At 43.4% G+C, this 12,437-nt stretch overlaps 1 protein-coding gene across 1 annotated transcript in view; it reads right to left on the bottom strand.

Annotated features, from left to right (window-relative positions):
* Window positions 1–3,187: 3,187 nt before the first annotated feature.
* LOC311148730 (secretory carrier-associated membrane protein 2-like) overlaps window positions 3,188–12,437 on the bottom strand; it is a gene marked incomplete at its 3' end in the record, with an annotated part of 41,042 nt that continues 31,792 nt past the window's right edge. The window contains exons 6-9 of the mRNA XM_084185704.1: window positions 10,311–10,470; window positions 6,386–6,487; window positions 4,901–5,018; window positions 3,188–3,337 (exon numbers count right to left, since the gene is read on the bottom strand). Coding sequence (XP_084041830.1) covers window positions 3,188–3,337; window positions 4,901–5,018; window positions 6,386–6,487; window positions 10,311–10,470 — 530 coding nt within the window. The remainder of the gene's footprint in view (window positions 3,338–4,900; window positions 5,019–6,385; window positions 6,488–10,310; window positions 10,471–12,437) is intronic.

The following is a 12,437-nucleotide window of genomic DNA, read 5'->3' as shown; positions in this document are numbered from 1 at the left end:
CAGAATGTTGTTGTTATGTTAGTTAACTTATCTTAATTTAAAACACAAGAATTGTATCAGTTAAAGCAAACATTTTTATTACAAAAGCCAATATAAAATTCTCCCCTCCCAATACAATGCATGTCAATGGTCATATTCACACAGATATGAATTAAGAAAACACAATCTATTTCAGTATCAATAGTCATTTTAAGAAACAATGATTTAGATAATACTTTTTTTAACCTTTAGTAAACCATTCGATCAAATATTACATTCTTCAGTATTGATTTGCTTTGTTGATCTCAGACAATTCTTACATTTAAACCAACACTTATAGAAATGAATATATACTCCTGTGAATGTGGCAAATCAAACTGACAAAATAGATAATTTACATCAATCCATTCACAAATAATTTAAGTGCTGGTCTTCGTCTAGGAAGCTTAGGGAAGAAATGTGTGTTACAGTAAGAAAGAATCTCAAATAAGAGCATTTATCTTATTTTTTCACCACTCAGCTCTACTTTATCCAGCTCAAATTTTGACTGACAAGCGCTTCCCGCCTGAAGTATAAAAAATAATCCTAAATAGAGCTAAAAGCTATTTCACATTGTTCTCATTTAGTCTGTTAGTGGCAAATCCATAGAATAGAATATAGCAATCATTTGTAGGTGAGAATGTCAATCTAATTGACACCCTTTTCACACTACTGAGCTAAGCTGAACAGAGCTGTACTGCACTGGCTTGGTTATGCATCCAGCATAGTTGCCTGAACCGTGCTGGAAAGAACAACGTGAAATGAAAATATGAGTACAGCACGATTTGGGTCGACACGATAGTATGAAAAGTATTGTTCTTTAATAACGGAATATCTCCCATAATATGGTTAAGGGTTGGTTACCGTAGGAACCAATGGCTACAGTGGCAAACTGGAGAGACGACACTTCTGCAAGGCACTGGTCAAGGCACACGTCAAGGTTTTGGTCAAAGGTGTAGTCCACTCCAAAATCCAAGTTTGCCAGACTCCATCATACCCTAACAGCGGTGACTATCACAGAATGGGCCTTTAAGTGTAAGAAAAGCAGTCTATTCCATACGATCTGTACTAAGGTTACCATTGTTTTCATTGGTTTGAGATGAATGCCTACACGTTTCTTTGAATGCATGTGTAGTGGGATATAGACATCGTGAAACAGACCACTTTGGGGGTATGAAAATGACAAACAAACTTGGGTTCTGGGGTGAACTGTCCCTTTAAGATGAATGGGACAGCTTATACTGACAATGGGGTGAACTGTCCCTTTAAGTTGAATGGGACAGTCTATACTGACAATGGGGTGAACTGTCCCTTTAAGGTGAATGGGACAGCCTATACTGACAAACCAACCTGCTATCAAATATTCAACCCATTCTTACACAACACCAGTCTCTCATTGTCAAAGCCAATACTTCACACATACAGCAGGCACTTTTTAGAACATGAAAAGATTGGAAACAAAGTACCTCATTTTGACGAGAACTATCTGAAAAGGCTAATGGTGTGACTCTAAAGGTCTGAAAAGGCTAATGGTGTGACTCTAAAAGGCTAATGGTGTGACTCTAAAAGGCTAATGGTGTGACTCTAAAAGGCTAATGGTGTGACTCTAAAGGTCTGAAAAGGCTAATGGTGTGACTCTAAAAGGCTAATGGTGTGACTCTAAAAGGCTAATGGTGTGACTAAAGGTCTGAAAAGGCTAATGGTGTGACTCTAAAAGGCTAATGGTGTGACTCTAAAAGGCTAATGGTGTGACTCTAAAAGGCTAATGGTGTGACTCTAAAAGGCTAATGGTGTGACTCTAAAAGGCTAATGGTGTGACTCTAAAAGGCTAATGGTGTGACTCTAAAGGTCCGTTAGTTTGAGGTGATTTGTAAGTATAATGGAAAATGTGCATCTAATAATTACAGTAGCCATGGTAACTAATAACCTAGGTGATTATCATAGTCTTATTAGACAGAGTACACACTTTAAACTTCATATTTTTCATTCAGGTTTCACCCTACTAAAAGCAACACTCATTGTCTTCATTTGTACATTGAAATTAAAGGATGCTGAAAAGCCACCATTGTTGAGAGTCTCAGCCGGTGGTTACTTTACAACAGAGTCTCAACCGGTGGTTACTTTACAACAGAGTCTCAACCGGTGGTTACTTTACAACAGAGTCTCAGCCGGTGGTTACTTTACAACAGAGTCTCAACCGGTGGTTACTTTACAACAGAGTCTCAACCGGTGGTTACTTTACAACAGAGTCTCAACCGGTGGTTACTTTACAACAGAGTCTCAACCGGTGGTTACTTTACAACAGAGTCTCAACCGGTGGTTACTTTACAACAGAGTCTCAACCGGTGGTTACTTTACAACATAGTCTCAGCCGGTGGTTACTTTACAACAGAGTCTCAGCCGGTGGTTACTTTACAACAGAGTCTCAACCGGTGGTTACTTTACAACAGAGTCTCAACCGGTGGTTACTTTACAACAGAGTCTCAGCCGGTGGTTACTTTACAACAGAGTCTCAACCGGTGGTTACTTTACAACAGAGTCTCAACCGGTGGTTACTTTACAACAGAGTCTCAGCCGGTGGTTACTTTACAACAGAGTCTCAACCGGTGGTTACTTTACAACAGAGTCTCAACCGGTGGTTACTTTACAACAGAGTCTCAACCGGTGGTTACTTTACAACAGAGTCTCAGCCGGTGGTTACTTTACAACAGAGTCTCAACCGGTGGTTACTTTACAACAGCCAGACATGCAAGACACTATCAGGAGCGCCACACACACACACACACACACACACACACACACACAAACACACACACACACACACACACAGGAGAGAATCGCTAAAAGAGAATATCCACACATACACAAGCATCGCAAAAAAAGTGCACACAAACACATACTGAAGAGCATCACAAGATTCACAACCATTTGACATCAGGCTTCCAATTCCCAAAAACCACAGTTGGGACAGTTTCCTACTCAAGCAACCATTTCTTGCTGTCCGATGACCACAGCTCATATATGAAATGAGCACCATGGTGGGACCTGCACTGGATGGTGACAGCAGGGTTTGGGGAGGGGGATCCATCCCAAAAAGGTGGTGCGGTGGTGGGGGTTGGATGGAGGAGGTGAAGGGGGTATCTGGGGGTTGAGTTAACCCAGCCTGGGTCTAGCTGTTCCCCTGGAAGGCTCCAGAGGCGGCGGAGGACGCTCCGGAGGCGGCGGCCGTCTGGAAGGTCTTGTTGGTGAGCACACCCTGGAAGAACTCCTGCTGGGCCTTCTGGAAGCTGGCCCCGGTACGCCGGTACTGGCTGTGCACCTGGGAGAGGACACCACGTCATTAGGGGCTATAGTATAGAATGTATAGCAGGGCTCTCCAACCCTGTTCCTGGAGAGATACCGTCCTCTAGGTTCTCTCTCCAACCCTGTTCCTGGAGAGCTACCGTCCTCTAGGTTCTCACCAACCCTGTTCCTGGAGAGCTACCGTCCTCTAGGTTCTCTCCAACCCTGTTCCTGGAGAGCTACCGTCCTCCCCTGTTCTTGGAGAGCTACCGTCCTCTAGGTTCTCTCCAACCCTGTTCCTGGAGAGCTACCGTCCTCTAGGTTCTCTCCAACCCTGTTCCTGGAGAGATACCGTCCTCTAGGTTTTCACTCCAACCCTAATCTAGCGCACCTGATTCTAATAATTAGCTGGTTGATAAAATGAATCAGGTTAATTACAACTTAGCCCCGTACGAACAATCCTGATCTCGCCAGCTTACATTCTGTTTCGTTAAATGAATACAGTCACCTTGCCGTGGTTAAATGCGGTAGTTTGCGCTTTCAGTTTTGTGCAAATGTTGCCATTTATCCACGTTTTTTTGGTTTGGATAAGTTCTAATCGTCACAGTAGGAAGACATCCTCTATGCACTTCCTGATGAACCCAGTCACCGAGTAAGTGTTTATGTTAATACTAATCCCAGAGGCGACCCAAAACAGACAGGATTGAACTGAACTAGACTGGCTTTATAGTAAAGCACCAGTCATGGTCATACTGAAAACAATAGACAGGATTGAACTGAACTTGACTGGGTTTATAGTAAACCACCAGTCATGGACATACTGAAAACAATAGACAGGATTGAACTGAACTAGACTGGCTTTATAGTAAAGCACCAGTCATGGAAATACTGAAAACAATAGACAGGATTGAACTGAACTAGACTGGCTTTATAGTAAAGCACCAGTCATGGACATACTGAAAACAATAGACAGGAATGAACTGAACTAGACTGGCTTTATAGTAAAGCACCAGTCATGGTCATACTGAAAACAATAGACAGGATTGAACTGAACTAGACTGGCTTTATAGTAAAGCACCAGTCATGGTCATACTGAAAACAATAGACAGGATTGAACTGAACTAGACTGGCTTTATAGTAAAGCACCAGTCATGGTCATACTGAAAACAATAGACAGGATTGAACTGAACTAGACTGGCTTTATAGTAAAGCACCAGTCATGGTCATACTGAAAACAATAGACAGGATTGAACTGAACTAGACTGGCTTTATAGTAAAGCACCAGTCATGGTCATACTGAAAACAAAACTGCTCAGTCAAAAAACTGGATTTGTACAGTTATAACACACAGCACACAGGGGGATAATTTCAATTGCATTTCCTTGATTCCTCGTGTCCTCTCTCCTAGCCTCCTTCCTAAAACCAATTGGATGAGAAGTTCAGATGTCCCGACCCTCTGATTGGATGAGAAGGTCAGATGTCCCGCCCCTCTGACCTTCTCATCCAATGGGTTTTGAGGAGGAGGAGGAGGTGAGGACGCAATGGATATCAAGGAAATGCGATAGAGATTCTCCCAGGGAGTTACGGCAACGCCACGTACCAATCTAAGCAGAATGATTGACAGCACAGCACAGTTGGTGAAGAAGTAGGCCACCACCATCATGATGGCTCCCACCGCCTTGTTGGAGAAAATGACGGACAACGAGGCGTTCCAACCACTGGAATGAAGAAGAAGGAATCAATACACGGTAAGCTGTTTCATTTAGTCTAACACGTGAATGCATTTTCCTTAGAAATGATGTTATAAAACGTATATGTTATTCACCATTGAACGATTCTATGGTTTGTATTCACAATATTTATAGAATTCACAATATTTGACAAAATATTATATTTCATTGATCAAAATATTTTCTGATTTACTTATCAACTACTCAAAGCAAACAGTGGCCCTGTTCCAATTCTTTACAAGTGCATTCTACCTCCCTCCCTCACATATCTGACCTGGGCCCGTATTCACAAAGTATCTCAGAGTAGGAGTGCTGATCTAGGATCAGGTTCCTCATTGCCATACACTCGTACTTAAAGGGAAAACTGATCCTAGATCAGTACTCCTAATCTTAAGACGTTTTGTGAATATGGGCCCTGGTTGGACTGGTGAATATGGGCCCTGGTTGGACTGGTGAATATGTGGTTGGACTGGTGAATACGGGCCCTGGTTGGACTGGTGAATACGGGCCCTGGTTGGACTGGTGAATATGTGGTTGGACTGGTGAATACGGGCCCTGGTTGGACTGGTGAATACGGGCCCTGGTTGGACTGGTGAATATGTGGTTGGACTGGTGAATACGGGCCCTGGTTGGACAGGTGAATATGTGGTTGGACTGGTGAATACGGGCCCTGGTTGGACTGGTGAATATGTGGTTGGACTGGTGAATACGGGCCCTGGTTGGACTGGTGAATATGTGGTTGGACTGGTGAATACGGGCCCTGGTTGGACAGGTGAATATGTGGTTGGACTGGTGAATACGGGCCCTGGTTGGACTGGTGAATATGTGGTTGGACTGGTGAATACGGGCCCTGGTTGGACTGGTGAATATGTGGTTGGACTGGTGAATACGGGCCCTGGTTGGACTGGTGAATATGTGGTTGGACTGGTGAATACGGGCCCTGGTTGGACTGGTGAATACGGGCCCTGGTTGGACTGGTGAATACGGGCCCTGGTTGGACTGGTGAATACGGGCCCTGGTTGGACTGGTGAAAGCCCTTAGTCACGTATCCAGCAAAAAAGACATTTGTGATTACACCAAAAGAAGGGAGACAACAAGAGACAGCCAGCGAGATACACTGAAGTAGGAAGGCATCCGTCAGAGATGACAAGAAGAGCAAGAAAGAGATGGAAGAAATAATAGAGATAGAGAGAAAGCTCATTGACTGGCATGCAGATTCACTCAGGCTGTAGTGTACACACACACACACACACACACACACACACAACCCCCCTCCACACGTACAGATTGAAGATATGCGAAACAGAAAAATACATCAATTTGACATCCATAGCATCTCATTCACTCAGACCCACCTGTTTCCCCACCTGGGGATGCCCACAGACTGGATAATGAACACCACCACTTGGCAGAAGAACACAAAGAAGAAGAAGAAGAAACTGAAGGAGCTGTCCGACCTGCAGAGACCCAGGGTTTAGAAAACGCATTGGATTAAATAACACAATCTGGCAGTACATTGAGAAATAAAACCCTTCATTTTTTTGCACACTACACTGTTCCTCCGTGTTTGGCTATTGGACAGGATGTCAACAACATTACAATATCATTATCATAGCATGTCTGTTTAATTGAAATAGTTTAATTAAGGAACATCATTACCACGATGACTGGGCATCGATACCCATTATAAAACAGTAAACAACCTACTGCAAAATATTTCCCTATTTGCTTTGTGGCAAGCCAGCCTACGATATGGTCCTCTATAGCTCAGTTGGTAAGAAATATTATATAACGACGCAACGCGGAGTGCCTGGATACAGCCCTTAGCCGTGGTATATTGGCCATATACCACAAATCCCCCGAGGTGCCTTATTGCTATTATAAACTGGTTACCAATGTTATTAGAGCATTAAAAATACATTTTTTGTCATACACATGGTATACGCTCTGATATAAAAAAAAGGAAAATATAAAAAACTATCGGCCTATATCGAATCTTCCATTCCTCTCAAAATTTTTAGAAAAAGCTGTTGCGCAGCAACTCACTGCCTTTCTGAAGACAAACAATGTATACGAAATGCTTCAGTCTGGTTTTAGACCCCATCATAGCACTGAGACTGCACTTGTGAAGGTGGTAAATGACCTTTTAATGGCGTCAGACCGAGGCTCTGCATCTGTCCTCGTGCTACTAGACCTTAGTGCTGCCTTTGACACCATCGATCACCACATTCTTTTGGAGAGACTGGAAACCCAAATTGGTCTACACGGACAAGTTCTGGCCTGGTTTAGATCTTACCTGTCGGAAAGATATCAGTTTGTCTCTGTGAATGGTCTGTCCTCCGACAAATCAACTGTACATTTCGGTGTTCCTCAAGGTTCCGTTTTAGGACCACTATTGTTTTCACTATATATTTTACCTCTTGGGGATGTTATTCGAAAACATAATGTTAACTTTCACTGCTATGCGGATGACACACAGCTGTACATTTCAATGAAACATGGTGAAGCCCCAAAATTGCCCTCGCTAGAAGCCTGTGTTTCAGACATAAGGAAGTGGATGGCTGAAAACTTTCTACTTTTAAACTCGGACAAAACAGAGATGCTTGTTCTAGGTCCCAAGAAACAAAGAGATCTTCTGTTAAATCTGACAATTCATCTTGATGGTTGTAAAGTCGTCTCAAATAAAACTGTGAAGGACCTCGGCGTTACTCTTGACCCTGATCTCTCTTTTGACGAACATATCAAGACTGTTTCAAGGACAGCTTTTTTCCATCTACGTAACATTGCAAAAATCAGAAATTTTCTGTCCAAAAATGATGCAGAAAAATTAATCCATGCATTTGTTACTTCTAGGTTAGACTACTGCAATGCTCTACTTTCCGGCTACCCGGATAAAGCACTAAATAAACTTCAGTTAGTGCTAAATACGGCTGCTAGAATCCTGACTAGAACCAAGAAATTTGATCATATTACTCCAGTGCTAGCTTCCCTACACTGGCTTCCTGTTAAGGCAAGGGCTGATTTCAAGGTTTTACTGTTAACCTATAAAGCGTTACATGGGCTTGCTCCTACCTATCTTTCCGAGTTGGTCCTGCCGTACATACCAATACGTACGCTACGGTCACAAGACGCAGGCCTCCTAATTGTCCCTAGAATTTCTAAGCAAACAGCGGGAGGCAGGGCTTTCTCCTATAGATCTCCATTTTTATGGAACAGTCTGCCTATCCATGTGAGAGACGCAGACTCGGTCTCAACCTTTAAGTCTTTACTGAAGACTTATCTCTTCAGTAGGTCATATGATTGAGTGTAGTCTGACCCAGGAGTGTGAAGGTGAACGGAAAGGCTCTGGAGCAACGAACAGCCCTTGCTGTCTCTGCCAGGCCGGTTCCCCTCTCCACTGGGGTTCTCTGCCTCTAACCCTGTTGCAGGGGCTGAGTCACTGGCTTGCTGGTGCTCTTTCATGCCGTCCCTGGGAGGGGTGCGTCACTTGAGTGGGTTGAGTTACTGACGTGATCTTCCTGTCTGGGTTGGCGCCCCCCCCCCTTGGTTTGTGCTGTGGTGGAGACCTCTGTGGGCTATACTCGGCCTTGTCTCAGGATTGTAAGTTGGTGGTTGAGGATATCCCTCTAGTGGTGCGGGGGCTGTGCTTTGGCAGAGTGGGTGGGGTTATATCCTTCCTGTTTGGCCCTGTCCGGGGGTTTCTTCGGATGGGGCCACAGTGTCTCCGGACCGCTCCTGTCTCAGCCTCCAGTATTTATGCTGCAGTAGTTTATGTGTCGGGGGGCTGGGGTTAGTTGGTTATACCTGGAGTACTTCTCCTGTCTTATCCAGTGTCCTGTGTGAATTTAAGTATGCTCTCTCTAATTCTCTCGTTCTCTCTTTCTCTCTGAGAACCTGAGCCCTAGGACCATACGTCAGGACTACCGGGCATGATGACACCTTGCTGTCCCCAGTCCGCCTGGCCTTGCTGCTATTCCAGTTTCAACTGTTCTGCCTGCGGTTACGAAACCCCTACCTGTCCCAGACCTGCTGTTTTCAACTCTTAATGATCGGCTATGAAAAGCCAACTGAGAGACCTGAGCCCTAGGACCATACGTCGGGACTACCGGCCGTGGTGACTCCTTGCTGTCCCCAGTCCGCCTGGCCTTGCTGCTATTCCAGTTTCAACTGTTCTGCCTGCGGTTATGGAACCCCTACCTGTCCCAGACCTGCTGTTTTCAACTCTTAATGATCGGCTATGAAAAGCCAACTGAGATTTATTCCTGATTATTATTTGACCATGCTTGTCACTTATGAACATTTTTGAACATCTTGGCATGGTTCTGTTATAATCTCCACCCGGCACAGCCAGAAGAGGACTGGCCACCCCTCATAGCCTGGTTCCTCTCTAGGTTTCTTCCTAGGTTTTGGCCTTTCTAGGGAGTTTTTCCTAGCCACCGTGCTTCTACACCTGCATTACTAGCTGTTTGGGGTTTTAGGCTGGGTTTCTGTACAGCACTTCGAGATATTAGCTGATGTAAGAAGGGCTATATAAAATAAAATTGATTGATTGATTGATTGATATACCACGGCTGTCAGCCAATCAGCATTTAGGGCTCGAACCACCCAGTTTATAATATATAATAATATTTTAAACCTTGCTACAACACACTGATATGTTTCAAATCAGTCCCTCCAGGATTTAGTGATTGCATTAGTTTTTCTTAGCTAAATCAACAGCTTGCACATTTGACCAATCACCGCACTATTACCGCATAAAACTGACCAATCACCGCACTACAAAAAGAAGGCTCGCAATTTTAACCAATCACCTCACTTTTACCACATAAAATGGTTCAATCAAGCCACACTTCAACAAACGTTTCCTCACGTCAGTGCATTTTAGTGACAAATCTGAAAAACATAATCGCAAATTACCATGCAAAATGTCAGAATTGGAAAATCAACTATTTCTGCATGCAAATATCACACACAAAAAACACACTGAAATCCTGGAGGGACTTTCAAATGTTCTTTGTGATCCACCAGATAAACAAAGCCTTGTTGTAAGCCAAAGCACAGTGACATGCAAACCAATTGGATGCCAAAATTAGCTTTATGCAAACATGAAAGACTATACAATTTATTCTCAAGATAATACATTAATTAAAGAAATAACTTCTCTAAGTAAGACATTGATTAAGACTGAGGTGTAAAAATAAAAGAGGAAAAATATCCCTTTAAGCTATGACATAATTGTCTGCAAGCCAACTGTAGATCAGTAGGTCCTGTTGTACTCACTTGAAGGCCTTGTAGACAGGTCTGTACCAACAGAGGAAGGAGCAGGGGGTGAACAGGATGAGCCAAAGGATGGACAGGCCAAAGTCCACGCCGTAGGACGCGTCCATGGTGAAGAGGGCCAGACAGGCCAGTAGGTTGAGGAACAGAGTCACACAGTGGACTAGAGGGAGGGAGAAAGAGAGGGGGTTGTGTTCATAAGGTACCAAACGGAAGAAAACTGAAGAAAACTGACTGAAACAGGGTTGGGCGACCTTGACTCTTGTTTTCCGTAGCAAAATGCTTTTAATGTGAACACGTCCCTAATGAATGCGCCCCTAATAATACAATGGCTATGAGTTATAGTGCAGACTGTCAGCTTTAATTTGAGGGTATTTTCATCAATATCGGGTGAACCGTTTAGAAATTACAGCACTTACAGAGCCAAAAGAACCAAAAATGGGTCACTGTCCCAATACTTTCTGAGTTCAGTGCATTTGGAAAGTATTCAGACCCCTGGACTTGTTCCACATTTTGTTATGTTACAGCCTTATTCTAAAATGGATTCCATTTTTTTTCTTCTCATCAATCTACACACAATACCCATATGTTTGGGATCCTGAGTGGCTAAGGCAGCGCTTGAGGCGTCACTACAGACCCTGGTTAGATTCCAGGCTGTATCACAACCGGCCGAGATTGGGAGTCCCATAGGGCGGCGCACAATTGGCCCAGCGTCGTCCGGGTTTGGCTGGAGTAGGCCGTCACTGTAAATTAGAATTTGTTCTTAACTGACTTGCCTAGAAAAATAAAGGCTAAATAAAAAAGAAATGTAATTACATTTAAGAAATGACTACGCAAAAACAGATTTTTAGATTTTTGTGTGAATTTACAGAAAAAAACGGAAATATCACATTTACATAAGTATTCAGACCCTTTACTCAGTACTTTGTTGAAGCACCTTTAGCAGCGATTACAGCCTCGAGTCTTCTTGGGTATAAAGCTACAAGCTTGGCACACCTGTATTTGGGGAGTTTCTCCCATTCCTCTCTGCAGATCCTCTCAAGATCTATCAGGTTGGATGGGGAGCGTTGCTGCACAGCTATTTTCAGGTCTCTCCAGAGATGTTCGATCGGGTTCAAGTCTGGGCTCTGGCTGGGCCACTCAAGGACATTCAGAGACTTGTCCCGAAGCCACTCCTGCGTTTTCTTGGCTGTGTGCTTAGGGTCGTTGTCCTGTTGGAAGGTGAACCTTCGCCCCAGTCTGAGGTCCTGAGCGCTCTGGAGCAGGTTTTCATCAAGGATCTCTCTGTACTTTGCTCCGTTCATCTTTGCCTCGAACCTGACTAGTCTCCCAGTCCCTGCCGCTGAAAAACACCCCCACAGCATGATGCTGCCACCACCATGCTTCACCGTAAGGATGGTGCCAGGTTTCCTCCAGACGTGACGCTTGGCATTCAGGCCAAAGTTGGTTTTTGTGCTAACATGAACTGTCAACTGTGGGACCTTATATAGACAGGTGTGTGCCTTTCTAAATCATGTCCAATCAATTGAATTTACCACAGGTGGACTCCAATCAAGTTGTAGAAACATCTAAAGGATGATAGATGGAAACAGGATGCATTTGAGCTGAATTTCAAGTCTCATAGCAAAAGATCTGAATACTTATGTAAATACGTTTATTTTTATTTTTAATACATTTGTAAGGTATTTCAGTTTTTGATGTTTTTTATAAATTTGCAAAACTGTCTAAACCTCTCTTTGTCATTATGGGGTATTGTGTGTAGATTGCTGATGAATTTATTTTATTTAATCCGTTTTAGAATAAGGCTGTAATATAACAAAATGTGGAAAAAGTCAAGGGGTCTGAATACTTTCCGAAGGCACTACCAGTCAAAAGTTTGGACAGTCCAAAAGTCTCTCTTTGCTTATTTGAGCTGTTCTTGCCAAAATATGGACTTGGTCTTTTACCAAATAGGGCTATCTTCTGTATACCACCCCTACCTTGTCACAACACAACTGATTGGCTCAAACGCATTAAGAAGGAAAGAAATTCCACAAATTTACTTTTAACAAGGCACACCTGTTAATTGAAATGCATTCCAAGTGACTACCTCATGAAGCTGGTTGAGAGAATGCCAAGAGTGTGCAAAGT

This window comes from Coregonus lavaretus, assembly GCF_964263955.1.
Source record: "Coregonus lavaretus genome assembly, chromosome: 21".
NCBI classification, from domain to species: domain Eukaryota; kingdom Metazoa; phylum Chordata; class Actinopteri; order Salmoniformes; family Salmonidae; genus Coregonus; species Coregonus lavaretus.
Note: the sequence above shows the minus strand (reverse complement) of the source record. Positions and strands in the feature narration are given on the sequence as shown.